The sequence below is a fragment of the Aythya fuligula genome, chromosome 2 (genome assembly GCF_009819795.1).
Source record: "Aythya fuligula isolate bAytFul2 chromosome 2, bAytFul2.pri, whole genome shotgun sequence".
Taxonomy (NCBI): domain Eukaryota; kingdom Metazoa; phylum Chordata; class Aves; order Anseriformes; family Anatidae; genus Aythya; species Aythya fuligula.
Window position 1 is genome coordinate 26,496,934 of NC_045560.1, and position 22,118 is coordinate 26,519,051.

Genomic DNA, 22,118 nt, shown 5'->3' on the forward strand with positions numbered 1-22,118 from the left:
CACATCTGCATGAACGGATGGAACCTCTCCTAACACTTAAAAGGACAAATTGGCTTTGTGACTAAACACGCTTTGTTTCACTTCAGATGCCTTCATGAAAGTCTGCCTAGTTATGTAACATTTCAGGCAAAAGAAAAAATAAGAGAAGCTTGCCAGTTCGACGTAAGTTTAGAAAGGAAATTATATGAAAATAATATCAAGTATACTTCAAAAGTTGTTTTGAAGAAAAATAAATATACTTACAAGTCTTCCTTACATCCTCTTTTAATTAAAACTAGCTGTAACTTGTGCAAAATCCAGTAGAAACAACAAAAAATATCAGAGACTAAACACATTTTGCACTTGTAATGCTGCTGTTGGGATCATCATATCCAGGCAACTGTCAGTTATAAACCAACAAATGCCTCGCTGTGTAGGTGTAAGCTAACACATCACTAGCTACAAATGGTTTCTAACCAATTTCAACCTGCAACGGAAAACTTGCTAAGAATTACTGAATATTGCAATTTAGCAAATGATCAAAGCTCACAGCCTCGGCAATTTAAGGTTGGTCGTTCAGATTTAGCTTTTCCTTGCTTTCCATGGTTTTGAGCGTACCAGGCTGGGCATCATTAAGCTAAGTGTTGTACAAAAATAAAAAATAAAAATCCCAAAAGAAGAGCCAGGTCACACTGAGCAAAGCATAAAATAGGGCAAAGCATAAAATAATCCTCTGCAACAAAATCAAGCTAGCTCATAAAGTCTGAACCTAACCCTTCGGTTAGGAAAGCAAGCGTTGTACTCCTGTCATAATTCTTAGCATATTGACAAAGAGTCAGAGCGTTATCACAGAGCAAGAACCCCGAAGCTCATCACAATAGCTGTATATACACCTTCAAACCTCAGTGAAGAGCTACATGTTTTTATGAATTTACAAACAAGTGTTCAGGCAATTCAAGTATCAGATAAGCAAGCAGGAGTGCTTAGTAAGATGCATCATTAATTCATGTGTTCCTCTAAGAAATGTGTACTGCTATAATTAATAACAGGAGCACAGAGCCACAATAGCTGCTGTCTGCATGTAAATAGAGTTCTGTTTTGAGACAAAAACAGATGCATTGCTTGACTCTGCAGTTGTTATGCCAAGCAAGCAACAATTTAGTGTTTGGGTTCCCCATTCCCTTTGGGTTTTTTTGCTGTCTAGGGAGTGAAGGGTATTTTTTGTTTTTGTTTTCTTTTTGTTTTTTAATGAAAGGCCTAACGGGTTTTCCGGCGTATTCATATTTCTCAGGGCAGCACAGCATAGCATCCATTTTGAAACAGCTTCAGGTCGAATTAGAAGACTTTAGAAGAAATAAATAAATAAATAGAAAACCACAAACTATACCACAGCTACATTTCAATAACTGTGAGAGTTAGAACTTCTGTTTGCAGGGTAAATCTAGTTCAAAAGAAATCAATGAAAATCTTCAAAGTCAGGTTCAATGCTGGTCATCAGCACAGACTTGGGCAATCATTTTTCTTTTTCTGCCTTTCCTTTATTAATGAGAAAAAATGACATCTACAATGTTAATTTTGCCCTTCATTAGGGCTGTGAGAACCTGTATATGAGAAATAAAGTTGCAGTTCACAGGTATCACTGCTGTGTTATTCACAGCTCAGAATTGTTAACTCTCATCATTTCATTTATCCATCCAAAATTAAAGATAGAGGTTAAGACAACTTAGTTTTTAAACACTGACATTTTTACCCAAGCATCTCACCTTTTTTTTTAATGCCATCTAGTAAAGAATTTCAAAGGGCTTTGCTTCTTTAATGAGGCATTAAAATACAGTCATACGACAAAAAAGCAACTCTACTAAGTCTCTTAAACCCCTGGACTTACATTATCAGCTTTTATGTGCCTGTCAACACTCAACAGTAAGAAGCAATGGTTTGCTCTTTGCCTCGAATTTAAAAGCCAGCTAAACTTCCTCCCACTTTCCTGCTGAGAGCTTTAACTCCTTGCAAACTGTCAAAGCTTTGACACTTCAGCAGCAGATAAATCTACAAGGTGATGCAACGGCCAGGTGTAGTCTCAGTCAGCCACTGGCCACTAATTTACTGCTGGCCATTTCATTCATCTCCCAAAAGCAATAAACTAGAAATATTCCCCCCCACCTCCACACACACACTGCTTGTGAATCGGTTCTTTTAAATAGATGCCACCTCTGCCAAAAGAAGTACATACGGTTAACTTGTAACTTGAAAGAATAGAAACATTTAAAATTGTAGAGATGTCAAGGTTTGGCTAAAATGCAAAAGACTTGCCAACCCAGAAGCTAAAGATGTAGTGTTTTGCAATAAAAGTGCAAAATATTGAATACCAAAACTTTTTACCCACAACATTTCCCTGAACATCCACAGCCTGGAAGTGGCATTCAGTGTAAAAGCTCATTGATGTAAAACCCATTATTAATCTGTTTTACAAAGGTGCCATGCTAAGCACACATGTGGAAGAATATGAATTGGATGACTTGCTTAGTAGAAAACGGGCAGTTCACAGCCAGGAAGCCCTATACTTCGTTCAGTATAAGCTAAAATATTTACACCATTATCTCATTATACAGAAAAACAATGACTGCAAAGATAAGCCATGCTTTACAACAGTAAAATGAGATACACATTTATAAAGGGATCTTTGAGATAGTACACTTAGCAGCAGCATAGTGAAAAATGATCCTTTCCCTTTTCTCCTTTTTCTTTCACACTGTAATTCCACAGTACATAAAACCCCTATTTAACTCTCCTAACCTTGATAAGGACTTGATCCCACTTTCATTCAAGTCAATGCAAAAAGATCTCATAATTAACCTCGCAGATGCATGTCTGAGGCACTGAGTGGCAAAGTTACAGGAGAGCATTGTAGTAACTAATTTGTGAAAATATTTGTTATTTTTTACAATAGGAAAAAAAAAAGCTTCTCCCTTATGACAGAAAATGTACACTAGCTTTATCTAAAGTTCATTTGGTTTTGCTGAGAACTCACAGCACTGAGACAGCTCTCACATCCTTCCTACTCCAGGCATTTTCTGGGGCGGTAGCTACAAGGTACTATGCAGAAGTTACAAATGCTTTTATGATTTTAGAGTAGGGGAGGAAGGAATTTAAAAAAAAAAATAAAAAGATATCTGAGGTTCTGCCAATGTTGGCATGCTTCTTCTTTCAAATACCTTAAATACAGCCTGGCATAAGAGTTTCTCTTATTGCTAAAAGGACTTCAATGGGCTTCACATGCCAAACGAATCCCTTGACTCACTGTGTCGAACCCCAAGGGAAGCATTTGCCAGCAGGAAAAATATGAACGAGAACGCCAAAAGTTAAAAAGCTAAGTTGGACTGATTCAGCATTCAGATCAAACAACTACAGTTCTTCCTAGATTATTAACAAGTGCTCCAAGCGACTGGGGGCTCTGACGCAGACAAGAACCTGCACATCACAGGCATTCCAGGAAGCCTGGTTTGCCTATGCTGGAACAAAACCATTGCAAAATATCTGAGCCTTCCTGATTTAAAAGCATGCTGCCTCTCGTTGTCTCTCTGTCCATAAACATGCACAAGACTGTCAGGCACAAAATACTTCCTTCAGCAAGGTTAGGATCAGCAGAAATTTATCCTGAAATTCTTTCAAATCCTTTAGAATCCATAGTAATTTTTTTAAAGCTGTTCTAACAAGTAGTATTGTACACAAGACATGTCTTTCACAAACTCAACAGACAACCAAAATAATGAAAAAACAAAACAGACACAAGAAGAGACAGTAAGTCTTCTCACCAGCCGCAACTTCAAATACAGATTTTTGGAGATGGAAGAAGGAAGATAATGATGCTTCAAGCAACCGTAACAGGAGATCTTGTCAGTTTAAATGGGCTGGAAAAGAGCTTTTTTAACTAAGCATATGGTATATGCAGGCACTAGGAGCAAAAGACAAAGGACATATGAACCATATAGGGGAAGGTGGGAAAGAGAAAGGGCCACTGTCATTCAGATTTCCTTTTATTTAAAGATGTTTAATAACCAATTAATGAAACTTGAGACATATGGATAAACCTCTTCAAATATAACAGATTAGAAATAACATTTTTATCCAATGCAGGTGCTTAGGGTGAAAAAATGCCCCACACTTTTTCATGTGCAGCTCAATGTCTGAAGTTCTTGAAGCCTGCTAATTTCTGATTCTTCCAGACGTAATGGTCTTTGTCACTAGGCAGGTGGCAGATAGTCCCGCAGATACCAAAAACTCTCTGTGCTGTCTAGAAATAAATAGTCCCCATAACCATGTTTTAAACTGTCCTAACTATGCCACACTGTCTGTGCAAACACCACACCTCCGATGCACAGCTGGATTTTCTGTGGGGTTACAATATATTTATCACTGAAAAATCTCACAGAAAAAAAGTATTAAGCCTTAAAAGGAAGCCAGCTTGCAACATAGCCAATATAAACAAAAAATAATTCAGGGTAATTTCAAACTCAACGTTTGCCCAAGTCCTCTGGCAACTTTTTTGTGGTTTTACAATCATTTCCTATAGCCACCTTTCACTGCTGTTCTGAAGACCTGCACAAACATGCTGGGGAGAAGAAGAAGCGACCAGTTTTCCAGAGAAAGCCACGAAGATAACTGTGTCCTTGACTTCATATTATACATGTGGAAGTGATTAAAATAATTCATCCAGAAAGTGGCACTTATATAGTTCTATTACCAATCACTATGTTTGCTATGGTAACAAAAGGTAAAATAGTTTGGTACAAGTAGGGATAGTTAAATTAAGAGCGTGCATTGCAGACCATTCTTACCAAAAGTAACTTCTCCTTTGCCAGTCTTGTCAAACAGCTGAAAGGCTACTATGAACAATGCATCTGGAGCACACAGGACTGATTCAAATGCCACAAACTCTTGGAAGGATATCAACCTGAAGGAGGAAGGAAAAAGCAAAAGCTATGAAACCACCTGCCTGCAGAAAAGAAAAACACAATATAACACAGATTATGCAAAAGAAGACAAAAATGTATACAAGTTGTTATCAACAGGGATTAAACCTTATCCTAAAACACCCAATCAGTGTTAGCAGCCCTTTACACTGCTAGATGGAAATGACTCGGTTGAACGAGGAGCTGTTCTGCTTAGCAAGTCACAACAGGCCATAAAATCAGCGAGGCGCTCAGTGTGGCTACTCACCTCGGCTTTAATGCCTACCTGAACTGCCCTCTGGGGGAGCCTGCCTCCCTCCAGCGCCAAGCCAGCCAGCCAGGATATGAATAACTTCCCCTGGGACTTGGGATTTAGGGCTTTTGGGAAGCAAATCCATTCAAAACCTACATGCTACCACTCACTCCTGAAGGAAAGGACTGGGGAGTGCTACCTGTTTGCTAGCACATGTTAGTCACCCGTGGCAGCCCTCGAGTGCTGCGTGTGGAGTCACGGGTTTCAAGCAGCAGTCTGCACAGCCTGCCTCCGCCCAAGAGCACTTCAGTCAAATTCATCATCGTAGCCAGCTTCCCAAGACACCCGTGCATTAGCAGAGCACAGATAAAAGCAGAGGTGCCTTTCTTTAGGGTAGCTCATAAGCAGAAATACATAATGAGGCAACTTGGCGTCGTTTCCAGTAGTAGGTTTGCTGCAGCAAAGGCCTTGAGCAGTTTTAATTTCTCCGGGTCACGCCCAGGAGTTTAAATGGAGATCAAACTCCTTTTCTTACAGGGACAAAGGCTAACCATTCTTCTGTTCACTGCTTCTTTAATGACTGGGTTGTACAGCTCAAAATCATCTTCAAATGTGTGGCTGCAGGGCCTGCTGCCAGCCGCGGAGCTTTAGGACTGGCTCTCTCTGGGCTGCTGTATGCCAGGGCAGCAAACGTGTGGCTTTAACAGCTCCACAAGGCAGCAAATACCTGGGGAATGAAGATTTCTTTCCAAGATGCACAGAATTCATTGCAACAAATGTTAATAAACAAATTATTATTACTATTATTCTACTTTAAAAACTAGCAATATCCTCAGGACTTTCACTCAAAATGGTACTGTAGCTGGTTCCACAAAAACTTCCACTCGGTACGCAGTAACAGCAAAAAATGATGTGTTTGAAGAAAAAAGGCATTCTTTTCATCCCATCACGTTACGATGACCCAGAACTGTATACCCATTCCCAGTCACCCTGTCTCAAGGGAATTATTTTTTAAGTCACAGAGAAGCGTGCTTGCTGTCAGCAACTAAACAGCCACAGAGTACCATGAGCTGATTTCCATGAAGAACATGAAAATAAGAGGATGAACAGAAGAGTACTATTAAAAAAAAAAAAAAAGTAATATAGAAAAAAAGCTGTTCTACTTTACCTCCCTCAATACGCACACACTAAATAAAAGTGAAAATAAAAGCGTATGTAGAGTCAGAAATACTCTAACAAATAATTAGCTTTGGAAACTTGCCACCATAAGTAATTATGTAGCAAGAAAAATAAATAAAAAGAAACCTCCTCAGGTACTCTTAATATTAAACTCACAACTGATGATGCCAATAAACATATGAGCAGGCCTTAAGTTTTACTGGCAAAGAAGCCAGTGACCTGCAACATGAGTGCACGTTATCACACGGGCAGGCTGTGAAATCATTTGTTTCAAGTTCCTGAGGAGCTCACGGTACCACCAAGTGTGAAACCCAGAACGTGCTGCAGATACTCAGTCTTTAAAAGGCAGAAAACTTCCATCTCTCCCAAACCAAAAGGCTTAAAAAAAAAAAAAAGCAATATTTAATTTAAGTTTAAACCTACTCATCACAACCTACTTAGTTTTGCATTTACACATATTTGTTGTTACTGTGTGACTTTGAGGTTATAAAAGCTCATTATGATCCATTATTATTTGTTACGTACCTGACAACTTCCACAACAGCAAACAGCTGCAAAGCACTGAATGCTTCTGTCCCAAATATTATAAAGCCCAGACAGAAGGAACAAAATAGCAGGCAACGAGACTCTTGAATAGGATTGTTTAGAATTGAAACTACCTGCCAACACCGACTTGATACAGCTGCTGTTTGTATGAAACAACAACCAACCTATGTCCTTATCAAGGGATCCCAACACGTGCAGCAATGGTGACACAGCGCCCTTCCCAGCAGAATCCCAACGCCATGCTACGAGCACATCCTGTGCCACTACGCCGGGATTCGATGAGGACTCCAGCACTGCTACAATATTCGATACTGGCAGAAGCATTCTTTGTCAGTCCTGGCAAGTAATAAACCCCCCTAATAAGTCAGAGAGAGATGATGAAAATAACCCCGTATCCATTTTTAAAAACAATTATTCATAGCCCTAGGAAGATTAAAAGTGTACAAATTGTGTGGTTCTTGCCAGACTATTAAAGAAGAGACATTAATATCTGCTGTGCCAGCTGAATTCAAATTAACCCAATTTTTACATGTTAATTAAACCCGCTATTTTCTTCTTATTGTATTTTTGCTCCCTAAGTAGACTAGCCTGCTAGTGATTCCCAACAGATCTATTCTAACAACAATGACGTATTCATTTACTTCTATTATGACCATACAATACAGTAACTGAGCAGTAATTTTTCACAGTCAATTACACGTGTGATTCTTAATGCTTAAAGATGCTGAAATAATGTGTACTACATAGCCATATGCTCACTTCTCTATACTGCACAAGGGTAGTTGCCTGGGTAACACATTTTCTCTGTGGTTTAGCATCACCCTTTTGGGTTTAGCATAACCCTTCGCTGAATATCATTAGGTGTCATTAAACAGCACATATTAACATGGACTTCAATATACTACTTAAGAGTTATTTTATCTACCTAAACAAGTGCTCATTTATGTTACAAAAGCAGAGAAAAGCCTAGCGATTGTAACAGCGCAAAGAGAGGAAGCTGAAATGTTTACAAAAAAATTTACTTTGGTGTTAAAGACATCCTACCCAACTGGTTAAGTCTTTCTTCACCTTCATGACCTCATTAACAGTGCCAACATTGCACAATTTATTCAGGAAGACTGAAAGACTGATATTTTAAAAACATCCACACACAAGAGCTACAAGCCAAAAACAACAACTGTGTATGGGGCAACACAACTGCTATTTATTACTCCCTCCTTTCTTCCAAACTTCACTGGCACTTGTGCCCACAGTACCTGGGCACCAGGCAGGTGTAATCCTTTTCCATCAGAGGAAGTCTGCACGTAGCCATATAAAGAAAAAAAAGCCATTACCCACTGCAATAATACATACAAATGCAATGATGAAGAGGTTTCTTCAGAAATCAATGCATATGTTTCTACTGTATCAGCAATTTGAACATGATAACATAATAGGACACAAATTGAAGCTACATCTATTATTTTATGCTGCAACCTAGGTAAACTAAGTATAGTGTAAATTGGTACATTAGAGAATAAATTTATATCCAATAATAATGGAAAATGCTGGCACTTCCAACTGTTATTCTTGAACAGTTTGTCCTTTCTAAAAATAAAACGTATAATGTTTCTCAGTAAAGTGTTAGTTACTACAGTCCAAACAGAGATGTGGAGTAAATACTTACTCTGTTAGACAGATATTTAAAAGTACAGCAAAAGGCTGAAAAGCAATATGTTACAGTAGGCGAGATGGAAAATGCCTGGCCTGTTCTGATAGGCCTTGAGAAAGCCGCAGTATTTCAGGTAAGTTTCTAGTCCAGCTGAAGCCAAGTGAAGCATTTAATTAAAAGTAAATTTTCCTAAAAAATCCGAATTTTTACACAAAGTAAAATTAGGAATGAGAAGCTTAAGATCTGGAACTAAGCAAGGCTCTCAAATCTGCTTCATGCAAGCTACAGCCACGCGATACAAGACTTTCAGAACCTGTGTGATTACCGTCCCACTACTTTGAAATGCTTCTCTGGACATCAGCAAGAAAGGTATTCCCTTTTCTCAAAGGAAACCTTAAAAAGATGCCCCAGTAAGAGGCAAGAAGATAAACCCACCTCCAAATATTCCTGTGCCCTGACTTGAGATGGAGACAAGCCTTGCTCCCATGGCAACAGATACTCACAGAACCCGAGCCTGCCTTTGAGAGGTCTCATGTCTTTGTCACGCCGACAGCAAATCCTGTAGGCACTGTCAGATCCTTAACTCCTGGCAGTGCAGGAACTGTGCTACAGCTACACAAGAGATTTTGTCCATGGCAACCACAGCGAGATCACGTGTAAAAGATACTGTTCTCTGCTTGTGATTTTCTCTTTCTCGTTCAGGTCTCTGAGGAAAAATATGCAAGAAGCAAATTCCCAGCGTTGTGTCCATTTCATCTGCCTTGCCTGCTCTACATCGCCCTTACACCACACAGAATTTACAGAATCTGTTAAACGCTGATCATTTGCTAAGTAATCCTATCTAGATGAGAGATGAAATGAAGCATAAAGTTCATTTCCATGTCCATTGTTCACCCTGAGGACTTCTTCAGCTCTGGAGTAAGCCACCCTCCACCTATCTGTGCGCTCTACTAATGAGTCTGTAGGTCTCATGATGTCTGTCTGCCCTTCACCCACCTGAGTTACAGCCTTCAGTATTTCTCACTGACTACACTTGGTATCTATACGCAACTTCTCAGCAGAATCCAAAGGAATTAAAACCATATTAACAAAGCCAGGAACAACCCTGGTGGTTCTGGGCTCAGACTCTGCTCCTTCAGAACAAAACCTGAGATCCCCTACAGTGCAAATACACTTACAGAAATACTGTAGTAGTATTTTCAGTACTGCGCTACTTTAAGCCATTAACACTAGAACAAAATTAACTTGTCATTGCTATTGCAAGCCACTTCTTTTTTTCTACTAGAAATAAAGCCAAAGTACTGAGCAGACTCTAATGACCTTAGCACTGACCAGCCTCACAAAAGCAGTTTTGTACTTCACTTTGAAACCAGGATCTCTGGACTGCCAAGTTGGAAAGAATTCAAGAGAAGACCAATAGGTCCTGTTGACATTCTTAGGGGATTTCATTCTAGCAACCAGAAAGCAAGTTGTCCCAGCTTCCAATGATCACTCTAAGAAGTACTTTACGCCCCATCACCACAAGGTACAAACGTCTGGCCACATGGCAAAAAAAAATAAAATGCTACAGTGCCAGATTAGAAAGATGAACGCTAATCACTTTCTGAACTTGCTCCATTCTTTTACATAATAGTGCAGCAGCTAAGTAGGAAGATGGCCTGAATACCAGAAGAGACTCTTCCGAAATGGTGGTAGGAACATGCAGTCCCCTGTCACTGCAGGCTGGACTGCAGAAACAATCCTTACCCATGGCAGAAAGTGGCAATTAGAAGCTTCAATACTACACTACAAAAATGCAAAACTCTTGCAGGTTCACTGCAAATTACAAAATCCCAACATGTCAACAAGTTCGCATAGGTTACAGCTTTCTATTTTGCTCATTCTGACACCATCTTCTGCTTGTGGAGGTCCAAATTACAAGGCATGTATCATACTCACAATCGTCTTACTACAAGATGATTTTGAATCTGTGCAATCCAGAAAATGCAGTTTTTATAGACATCAAACCAAAGGAAGAAATCTGAAAAAAAGCTTAACGCTTTCTGTCAAACACTATCTGAAGCCACTACTTTCTTGCTGCCATTATGCCAACATCACCAACGTGACCTTTTACAGAATTCTTTTGCCATGGATAGCAATCATTACATTGACTTCTCTACGAGGTTTAAGGTGTGCAGCTGCCAAATACCTGAGGCTGCCTGAGCAGAAAAGAGAACAGAGGAACTATTTTAAAAGTTCTCAGTTATGCGTGCATCTGTTCCCTAGGAAGCCTGCATTCTCTAGTCATGCTTTATTTATCTCCCATTTTACTCTCTGCAACCACTGATATGAGTCATGCCTGAAGTTTTCTTGGTTTCTAAAAACACCACAACTACAGACTTTAAGTCCATAGCTAATTATTCTAAAGTTTCTCTAAAGATACTTTAAAGGCAGGGTTCAAAAAATGCATTCATATGGGCAAAGAGACAGCCTGCCTGGGCAGGTACCAGAAGCAAAGGCTAGGGTTTCATTAAAGAAGGGGGGAGGAAGATGGAGGGGTAGCTAATCTTGCCTATTGGCAAAGTCAGCCTTTCAAATGCAAGCCACGTGCAACCAACTTCACTGCTGTCTTCCCATGTTTGCAAGATGGCTCACTAAATATTGCTGTTGTTCCTCCTTCCTCTTGAGGAAAAGCAATGGCAAAACCCCTTAACAATGCTATGTCAAACCAAAGTGGAGGCATTTGTTTTCCTACGATCTCTTTCTGCATCATCTAAACTTGTTTTGGATTGCTATTTGAATGTGTTTGTGACAAATACATGAAATAAACAGAGACAGAAAGACTCATGGACAGAAAGGAAAGCAGAAGTTATAGGAACCGGCCAACAAACATGAAAGGTTCAATGAATGAAAAATACACAGTGGACAGAAAATGGTTTGTTCAGCGAAATGCTACAGGCAGCCCAAAACATTGTTTCTACTCCTTCCACTTTAAAGATGCTGTGTCCCTTTATATATTTGCAGGCAAACAAATATCAAAACAAAATAAACAAAATAAAACAAACAAAAACAAGACCCACCAGCCTTGTTCTGGAAGGAATGGTTTTACATTTTATAAATGAACAACAAAGAGAAAGAAAACAAACAAACAGACAGAAACCTTACCCATCTTTTGTCTGATCCACCACTCCCGCCAGGAGCTGTACCGTGTTTGTATTAGGCACACCATCTCCAATTATCTTCAGGTACCGAGTGACAAAGTCATTAGGAGACATGAAGAATTCTCCATTCTTCTCCACGCTTGCATACTGTTAAATGAATACAACATTTGGTGACTCAAATGCATCTTTCTCCAGGCACTTATTGCCACTATCCATAGCACCCAAGCAGCCCTAGGCTTACAGCAGATAAAGACCGTTCTGCCATGAAGAACCTCAAATCTGCACCAAAGCAGGACAGACTAAGCGGGGAATGCTAAAACAGCCAAAGGCTCTGCTTCCCAGCCAGGTGAGTGTCAGCTATGTGATTATTTATTTATCGTCTCAACAATTTCACCATGTTTAGTCTAGAAACAGTTCACACTCCAGTATGGATTGGATTTGTTGTTAGTGGTGGGTTTTTTGAAGTAGAACAAGAAACACACATGCATTTGCAGACATGCCTACGGCACTTTAGGTCCACTGAAAATGTAACAACTATGGGATATTCCACTGTATTTTAGTCATCTGAAACAACTCCTTTGTGCAACCATTCCATTTTGGCATGAAAAGATGCCAAAATGTCAGGTTACACCTGACAAAATGACTTTGCCGTGCTAGTGGAGTAAACGATCCCACAAGAGCGTCCACCTGGGGGTGCTGTTTTGGAGCAACTCCAGCACACCAAATTCAGCCGCAGCTAGTCCCTAAGCAAAGGAAAACCTACAGCTACTCCTCCTTGGGTGAGCTGCCGAAAGAAAGGAGGTCAGAGAACAGTGATTTGCAGAAAAACATACAGCAAGAAATGGCAGTTTAGCACAATGCACAAATAAGCAGAGGGATCTGAGACCTCACCAAACACTGCTGGCACACAGTATCCAACGCCAGGTACTGGCAGACTGCTCCAGATACAGTGTTCAATATATCCAAGAGTATTTGCTCCCAAAGGAGGCTTCCAGTAACAAGTTACATATTCCTTTTCCTTGATATTAAAATATTTTGAAGATAATGCACAAATAAAATTGCCTTTTGTACCACTCTTAGCCTGATTCCTCAGCATTCCCTCAAACTTTAAAGCTCTCACCTTCTGCAGAAGAACAAACTTGAAATCAACCCTAAATATTTTTTTAAGGAAGGGAAAAAAAATAAGGACAACAACTAAAACAAAAGAAGAAGGGTAAGGTAATCTAAAAACATTAGCAGAACTGTTTGTTAGCTTCAAGGGAAAGGTCTATCCCAGGATAACAAACAAGCACTGAAAACAGGAAAGTAACTTGTTAATTCCTCTAGCATTTTTAAGGTAGGATAATAACCATTTTTGAAGCTCCCCACAGAGCATTATCCACATCGAAGTAATAAATAAATTAGTTGCCTATTGATATTTTGTAGCGTGCTTCAAAGACGTGTTTTGTTTTACATTGCTGTGCCTCTGCTAAGGGAAGGAAACTGCCAGTTTTAATTTCACAGAGCCACGCTGGTGCCTGCCGAGTGCCGTGAGACCTGCAGTAGGCATATAACTCTCAGAGGGATGCCAAAGTGTAACAGTAAGTAGATTATTTTCTTCTAGTGCTATATAAATACAGTCTTCAGGTACGGCAATATCTTCAAGGATCAAGGCTTCAGAGAAGCAAGCCCAAACAACACGTAACTTGCTTTGGCATCTATATATTGGTTAGCATTTAGGGACACACGTTTCAGTAGGCACTGTTCATAAGACAAGCTTTCTAGGTGATACACTGTAAGGAATTTTCAATTGTATACTTCTACAAGAACTAGCAGATCAATTGATTTCAATGTAATCATCTGCAGGAAGACAGAATCTTTCAGAAACCCAGCTTCAAAAACTTTTAACACAGCTGCTATTGAGAAACAAATCAAATAAGTCAGACAGTCTATGCTTCTATATTTCATTTTTTTCTTCCAGGCTAACCCCCTGCTAGGGCACTCAATAACAGAAAACAGCACAAGGTTTCAGTGTCCCCCTGTTTCTTGTCATTGTGATTTACTCAAGTGTATTTGAAATCCAATCACGTTCTCTATACTACATATAGAAAATGACCTTGGAAAATGTCAGCTTGATCACTTTCACTAAAATCTAATCTCTTAGGGGTTATGGTAGAAGACTTTGAAAAACTAAGCTTACTCTTGGAAATTATCATAACAAAAAGAGAAAAAACATCAATTCTATTGGTTTTGGAGGAGAGACATTAAAAAAAATGGTTCTCTACAATTGTATTTTTCCTCACTTTGGCAATTATACCCACAGAGAATTTGATATTATACAATAGTACTTAATGGCTTTTTGGTAACTTATTTCCATACATTTTAGATACTCAAGTATTAACCAGTTCAACCCCATTTTAAGTAAGATTTGCAAACATTTTATTGGGATCTTGATATATTTAAAATACTGGAAGCTTATTGTAATCAACTGCATTGAAACTGCTAGCCTCATCTTTATTTCTACACAGTGGGCACCATTCCTATCAGGGAATCTTACTTTCTAACTCATAATTGAAGTAGAAAAATGGCTGTCAAGTTATTTTACAAGTGAAGATCCCACACTCTGCAGAAGCAACTGTATTGGCTTCACCATTCATCTGAAGCAGTTTAATTACTGCTCTGGACATAGTTTGCCTGTAAAACACAATCCTACATACCTCACTCATTCATCCTTCCTTCTTGGTGAATAGCATGACAATTTCTGTACTGCACTGAACAAAATGTATACTTTATTACTGTGCTCACTGAGACCCCTACTTTTCAGAGAAAACTAGAAAGACGAGAAAGAGAAGCTAGAGGTGGCAGTTAGAGTGCTAATCCTCAGCCAAACTCCTCATATTCCAGAAGGGACCAGTCTTCTCTCTGCCACTTGTACCCCCTTCCTCAATGCTGCTATCTTCTTGAGTCAGCAGTCTACCCCATCTGCCTTTTACGTTGCCTTGGTCTTGCTGTTCCAGTACTGACCTAGGAAAATCCCATTCTTTTTCAAGAGTCTTTTCGGTCTGACAGATAGCAGTTCCAGGGCTTAATATGTTAAATCTTGGCTTTCCCAACTGCAAATCTAATTTCAGAGCTATAAATACAGATAGTATATGATAAATCTATAAATACTGACAATATACATAGTGACACCTACACATACTGTTAATAATAGATCACAAGGGCCAATGGAAAACATGCCAAGAAGTACAGGGAGACTGAAATATGACATTGGAGAGATGGAAGGAGGAGGGTAGAACTCAGAAAGGTATCAGCTCTCTTAGGCACTTAACCCTTTCATAAAAAATAAAATCAGATTTAAGAGCTCCCTGCAGCACTGCGGCACTTACCTTATGTACATATTCTTACCCTGACTTCTGTATTTTTCTTCATATCAGAGTACTGAACTATTCTAGGCACTGTACTTATAAATCTTCATAGGGTTAGGAATATTTCTTTAAATTTAGGAAATGGGTCAAAGAAAGCCATATACCAGCAAAACTTTGTAGCACACTTCTCCAAGTAGACAAAGCGAGCACACGACATTTAATCACTTGCATACATCTATAGCAGGTCAACACAGAAGGGATTTTAATTAAAAAATAAATAGGGCCACCACTTCAAAAGGTGATCTTCCCAACACTTCTACAGACTACAGAAGCAGGAATAACCCTGACTGAGGGAAGACAGCAGGGATGGGAGAAGAACATTTACCAAATGGTCTAACAGCAAGGTGTCTACACTAACATTTTACCACGTGTAGGAACAATACTGAAACTCCCACCCCATTCTCTGAACAATGCATTTTTTTTCTCTAAGATAGTAATACTTCTTCTGAGTCAATACAATAATCACTCAGGAATGTATCTGACTTCTTGGTGAGCATTGTTCAATTCTGATAATGGTATTTAAGTCTAACATGGTAATAATACAGTGAATGATTAATGGTTGGAAAAACTATCAAGAGTTGTATGCGGCAATAAAGGAGCAAAAGATATGAAAAATTTAAGCAGAAAGAGTAAAATATTTACTTTATACATACCTTCAAAAATATTGTTTTCAACTCAGCTGGATCAGCTCTCTTGGTTAGAGCCACCTACAAGTAAATACAATTATATTAATATCCATAATTTATAGAAAAGATATCAAAGTGTCATTTAAAAGAAAGAATTCAAACAACAGAATGAGTGATGAAAATAAATGTTCACCTTAGATAAATTAGGCACTGCTTTAGCTGGTCATATTTATTTTACTCATTTCAGTTATGCTAAATTATTCAAAATTTTTGTTGTAGCTGCTTCCCTTCTGCAGCCCTGCAATTCTTAAACAAACACATGTTAATAAGTCATATAGATAATCCAAGCATCAAATCTTTTCAACATCCCTCTCTGCTGAAATTCAGCATTACACCATCTTTACCATATAGCTTCTTATGCTTCCAGCGTCCTTCATCTAAGAACTTCAGAGTACCACATGCAGCCCCCAGCTGACAGATGGCAAGAATAAAATACTCAGACTTACTAACCTGTCCAGGAAAGCAGCTCCCTAGAAGACTGAATTCCAACATAATTATTTGTTTTATTAGTACACCCACCTCCTACTTCCAACCTTTTAAAGTATTTAAACTTACAGTGTAGACATTTTTGACATGGTAAAGTCAGAAAGCACCGCGTCTAGATTTTCTGCAGATCAGACAAGCAGTCACTTACAACTAAAACACAAAATAATTAGAAAGGTTTTGCTGGTGTGTGTGTGTTTTGCTTTTGTCTTCCCAAAACAATCAATTAAAGAATATTGTATATGCACTACGGAGTAAGCCCAACAGGCTTATTTTCTTCATTTACATACCACGCCATCCATTTGCTGGTTTTGGCAGTAAGTGGATTCATCCTTTCAGTCTGTGCCTGCTATAGAGTTTCCCATTCTTTCTTCAAGATAACTTGATAAAACCTTGCTTGCCAACATAAAAACCATCATCTGACAGTCAACTCAGCACATCAATCTATTTCTAATCCAAAAAAATTACTGTGTAAGCATACCTGGATTTTCCAAAAACTTATGAAAACATCTTTAGCAGTGAACAAAGAGCCAAAGGGCAAGACACCAAATCTCATCCTCACCTAACAATTAAACATCAAAAGGTTTATCAATAAAACATGAATAAAACATGTCTACCTATTTTCTTGGCTTTCCAAAGCAATAGTAAACTGTAAATGTGAATGTACAAGCTAGACTGCAAGTGCACTTCCGTACTAGGCTACTGATGCAAACGATAGAAGGGGAAAATAGAAGTCTGTACAGCAGGATTATATCCTCAACCGTAGATTTATTGAGGGATCTTTACTATGGTCTTCCTCTGCTTAAATGGGTCATTGAAAAACTAAAAAACAAAAGCCAGAAAATATACCAAAATAACACAGAATATTTTAAGAAAACTGTATGAAAAAGGATTTTTATATATACTTAAAAAAAAAAAAAAAGGAAGAAAGAAAGAAAAAAAAATTGCACCTGAAGTTATGCTAGGACTTGACTGACAAAATCCATAGCAGGAGTTCTGATTCTGCGTTTGCACAGAAATCTGTGTGGAGGCAGTTGCAAAAAATCAAAGTATAATTGTGAAGCTGGGAAACTAAAAATGTGTATTTGCTACAGTACAAGCTGTTCTAAATATACTCAGTGTGTAATAAGCAGACATTTACTTTAACCCCATTTGCAAAAATCCAACACTCTAGAGCAATTGGGAGCTTTGTGGAGGGAAAAAAAACCCACAACATTTCTATACTGCTGCAGCACTGAATCTTACCTCTACATGGGTAAACAGAAGACACCTCAAACATCTGTATCTATTAAAAATACTATCAGGACCACTTTTCATCCACCTTGAAGTTTTACACTGTCCCAGAAATCTAAGCATAAAGAAAGCAAGGATGAGAAGACCAAAGGAAAAGGGTACATGCTGATAATTTTACTTCCACTCATTTTTGTTTTGATTTCACTTTAATCAACAACCTTGGGAAACTCCAGACAAAAACATGCTTATGGTCCATCTGCTCAGGTCAGTGAATGCACAGAGGCCCAAGCAGTGGCTGCAGACCATGGCTTCTCTGCACTTCCCGCAGCCCATTTCCACATTTTCCTATTTCCTGGGAAACAGGAGAGGAAGGGGATGGCTACCTCTCCATAATGGGGTTGTTAGTGCATCACCCACCAGCTGCTGCTTTGAAAGGTCCGTGTGGCCCCAAGCAAGGAAAAGATCCTCCATGATGTCCCAGCTCAGAAAGGCTGGTGCAAATGCAGCTCTACCGGTGCTAAGAGAAATAGTGAATTCAGCCTTCCATCCACATCAACTGTGGGCTAAGCTCAGGCTGCACACACAGACATAAGAACTGATCCTGATGCCGCACGTTGCTAGCAGATTTCCCTTCTGGACAAGGTCAAAGAGCTGCTTTCAGGACCACTCTGAAAACTGTTCCTGGTTCTGCAAGCAGCTGAGCAGAACTGCCCCGCAGGCACAAGCTGCTGCTCCTTCAGGTGATGTTTCAACATCCACACAGCCGGTCTTACATGACATGTTTTGTTACTGGAACAAGGTATCTATCTTACTCTGTTTTCTCACCATAAAGCCAAATCCAGCTATGAGCTGATAGACGTGACATCTCTTTAATTGTGTGAGGAGGCATTTGACAGAACAGGCCTGAGGGAAATAAGGTTTGCTGTTGCTCTTCACAAAAAGATGTTTTGTAACAGACATTAACACTTGAAAAAAAAATTTACTTTTTAGTTTAGTGAAGAAAGCTCTCCAACAACTGACATTTATTAAAAAGAAAAAAAAAAAAAAAAGAGAAAGACAACACAGCATACAGGAATTACAGCAAAGTCAGAACATGCTGCAGAGGGGACTGGGCAGAAACATCAGAAAACATCAACAGGGATTTTCATTCCTAAGGTGGATACATGAAAGGTAAGAAGAACCAGCCAGCACTGTACGCCACACACAATGTAAGAACAGAACTAAAAATGCCTAAGCTCTTCCATTTGCAATACTGTTCAGCAAAGGGAGACAGAGGGAGCACAGAGAGAGGGAAAGCTCTTTCAGTGAGGGACAGCAACGCCCAGGTTGATTTACACGCTGGAGCTGTTCATATTGTTGGACTCATTGCACATGGATCTTAATTTCAGTCCATTTTCAGAGAACCATAGAGTGGTTTGGGTTGGAAGGGACCTTAAAGATCACCCCTGTAGGCCCCTTTAGGTACTGGCAGGCCACTGTAAGGTCTCCCTGGAGCCTTCTCTTCTCCAGGCTGAACAACCCCAGCTCCCTCAGCCTGTCTTCACAGGAGAGGTGCTCCAGCCTCTGAGCATCCTCGTGGTCCTCCTCCTGACCTGCTCCAACAGGCCCACGTTCTTCCAGTGCTGGGTGCCCCAGAGCTGAAGCAGCACTCCAGGTGGGGTCTCAGGAGAGCAGAGCAGAGGGGCAGAATCCCCTCCCTCACCCTGCTGGCCACGCTCCTTTTGATGAAGTCCAGGTTACGGCTGGCTTTCAGGGCTGCAAGCACCTGTTGATGGCTCATATTGAGCTTATCAACCAACACCCCCAGGTCCTTCTCAGATCTGCCCTCAACCCATTGTCCACCCAGCCTGTATTTGTGCTTGGGATTACTCTAGCCCAGGTGCAGGACCTTGCACTTGGCCTTGTTGAACCTCATGAGGTTCTCACAGGCCCACCTCTCAAACCTGTCCAGGTCCCTCTGGATGACATCCCTTCCCTCCAGTGTGCCAACTGCACCACACAACCTGGTGCCATTGGCAAACCTGCTGAGGGCGCACTCAATCTTCTCCAGTGGAGATCGTTTCTCCTTGTTGACTTATGCTCAATTTACATTGACATACTTTTTCAGACTCCCTTCCACCCTCAGCAAATGAACACAGTTTCTTTCCACAAATATGTAACCATAAAACAATGCAAGGAAATGGAATCCAAAATCAATTAAAACTATATTAAGTTTCCAGTCAACTCTATTGATATACTTGCCATACATAAGACAGAAGAAACAAGTTAAGGAACAAGATGTCAAATGGTATGTGATATCAAAAGTACAAAAGGACTGTGCTTCACTCAAAGAAGAACATGGGCAACAAGAAAAAGGTCACAAAAATTAGAATTGATAATGCCAATATAACATTATCCCAATGGTAAATACGAAAACATCTGAACTTATCATCATCATAGTAAAAAGATCACTGTAGCAGACACCATTTGGATGTAGAGAAGTGTAGATAAGTGGTAAGGATCCAAGAATTGGGATTTGCTACAATATTACAGAAAGTAATACAGCAAGTCCCAATCAAAGATAAAGAGAGAAACAGCTTTCTTCCTCACAGTTTAACCTCAGTACAGCTCGGGTGAGAAGGAGGAAGTTGATGAAGGTGAAGATGCTCCTCTCTACCTCGTTGTCTTTAAAAGCTCCTGACTCCAAGCAGGTAGGAGGCTGGCGAGCAGCTCTTCCTCAAGCACAGAACTGGAGTTGTGGCAGGGCTGCCTCACTGCCACGCTCAGTCTAATTAATTCTGGAGCACGCTATCTACAAGCACGTACTGGGAGATGTTTGCTGAAAGGCCTAAGAAATGATCGCAGACTCTGGTAGCATCATGTTGAAATTAGAGTTGTTTTTTTTTAAAAGTACTTCCATTCTTAAACATGACTGCAGAACACGATGTACTCTGCACCACTAAAAGTCCTCAAGCCAAGATTGAAACCTCATGTCTTCTCGAGATATTCTTCGGTTTCCTCACAAGTTATTGAGTCCACCTGTAAGACTTAAACACATGTGGCCCAGTTGATGTAAGAGGTCAGATTAGCTCATCATAACCTTTCCTTCTGGCTAAAAGCGCACATATACACTCAAAATCTGCAGCTCCAGAGGAGATCAAGCCAGGGTTTGACCTTACGTTCTTGTTTAAATGAGTGACTGGAATATCAGAAACCGGGTAAAATGCAGCTACTCACCAAGTCTGAATTCACACTAGAAGTCTATTAATACTGTGTAAGTATTACGCTGAAACAACACCCAAGTTTTAATTTTGACACGTCTGACTTGCTTACATAGATGAGAAACATTCTGCTTCCACATTTCCATTAATGTTAACACAAACACACACAAAAGCTCTTCTAACCTAGCAACTCTCTTTGGTCGCTCTCCCTCATCACGCAGAGCATCGCCAGCAGTGTTCCGCACCAACATCTGTCAGGGCACTGTTTCCTATTTCAGCTTCCCCAGTCATCCTTTTCCATTAGCCCAGCATGCTTCTGCCTATTCTCACCTCAATAAAAGCACTGTCATTCTTTCTGCACAGACTCCAAGGAAAAGGACTTGTCTGTGATCTGAAATGGAAAGCCATCTGTGCAGAGTTCAGCAGTACTGGGAAGTCTGCAGGCAAGATGTGGACCAACTCACTGAGCAGGGAACCAGACAACTGCAAAGAGAGCTGGCACAGCACGCCGGATCAAAGCGACCCTCTTGCCAGACCTCCTTCATAGCACGCTGCATCTCTCTCCTAGGAAAATACAATCAGCATTTGGCATATCTACTCAAGGGTTAGGGTAAGAAGGAAAGTCAGAGAAGCTGATAAGTACTAGGCAGGCAGTCCTATTGCATTCAGTCTGATCGGTGAGAACATGGTCAGCCTTGAGACAAAAAATATTATTTTCTAAAAACAGCTTTCATCCTCACAGTTGAACATACTGGGCTTACAGTTATATTCTGCAGAAGCGTAGGTTTACCAATCCAAGTAGCAGTTACTGTATTCCTTTGTCTAGTAACGCATAAGGTGGACCATGAAGCCAAGAAAAATAATTGTTAACACTAATCAACAAAGTCTTCTTGGATTCTACAGGCTGATCTGGTATGCAGAGCTACTGAATAAAGCTCCTGAAACCAGAGTTGTGCTGAGCCTACCTCCCACCGTGCTAAAGGAGAAAAAAAATTTGCTAGCTGATAGAGACAGCAAATCTCAATCTCAAACTATTCTCGTCCATCTTCAGCCTGTCACAATTACAAATCTCTGGACAATGCCCAGTCCAGCTTCTGCACGATGGTAAGTGGAAGCCTCACTTCCCCAAGTGCATCAAAGCCAGCAGATCTACTTTATTGGGCAATTACCTGCTACCTTTGATCCTACCTTCAAAGTCCCAAAGCTACTGCAGCTGGCTTGTTTGTAAGCTGGTTCTTGCACAAGGACATTCCCAATAAACGATAGTGTTTTTAGATACAAACCGATCAGGGGACCAACATACAATTACGTACACCCAGGAAAATTCTCGTCACCTTGCAAATACAGAACTTGTCCAGTTCCTCAAATGCTTCCAAATAGGTCCAGAAACAGAGGTGGGAGTAGGAAATACC

General features: G+C 40.0%; 1 protein-coding gene across 3 annotated transcripts in view; it reads right to left on the reverse strand.

Moving 5' to 3' along the window:
• SLC25A13 (solute carrier family 25 member 13) overlaps positions 1-22,118 on the reverse strand; it is a 97,717-nt gene that overhangs the window by 59,393 nt on the left and 16,206 nt on the right. For all 3 annotated transcript variants that reach the window (XM_032181342.1, XM_032181341.1, XM_032181343.1), the window contains 3 exons: positions 15,758-15,811; positions 11,702-11,844; positions 4,815-4,930 (listed from right to left, as the gene is read on the reverse strand). In XM_032181342.1, coding sequence (XP_032037233.1) covers positions 4,815-4,930; positions 11,702-11,844; positions 15,758-15,811 — 313 coding nt within the window. The remainder of the gene's footprint in view (positions 1-4,814; positions 4,931-11,701; positions 11,845-15,757; positions 15,812-22,118) is intronic.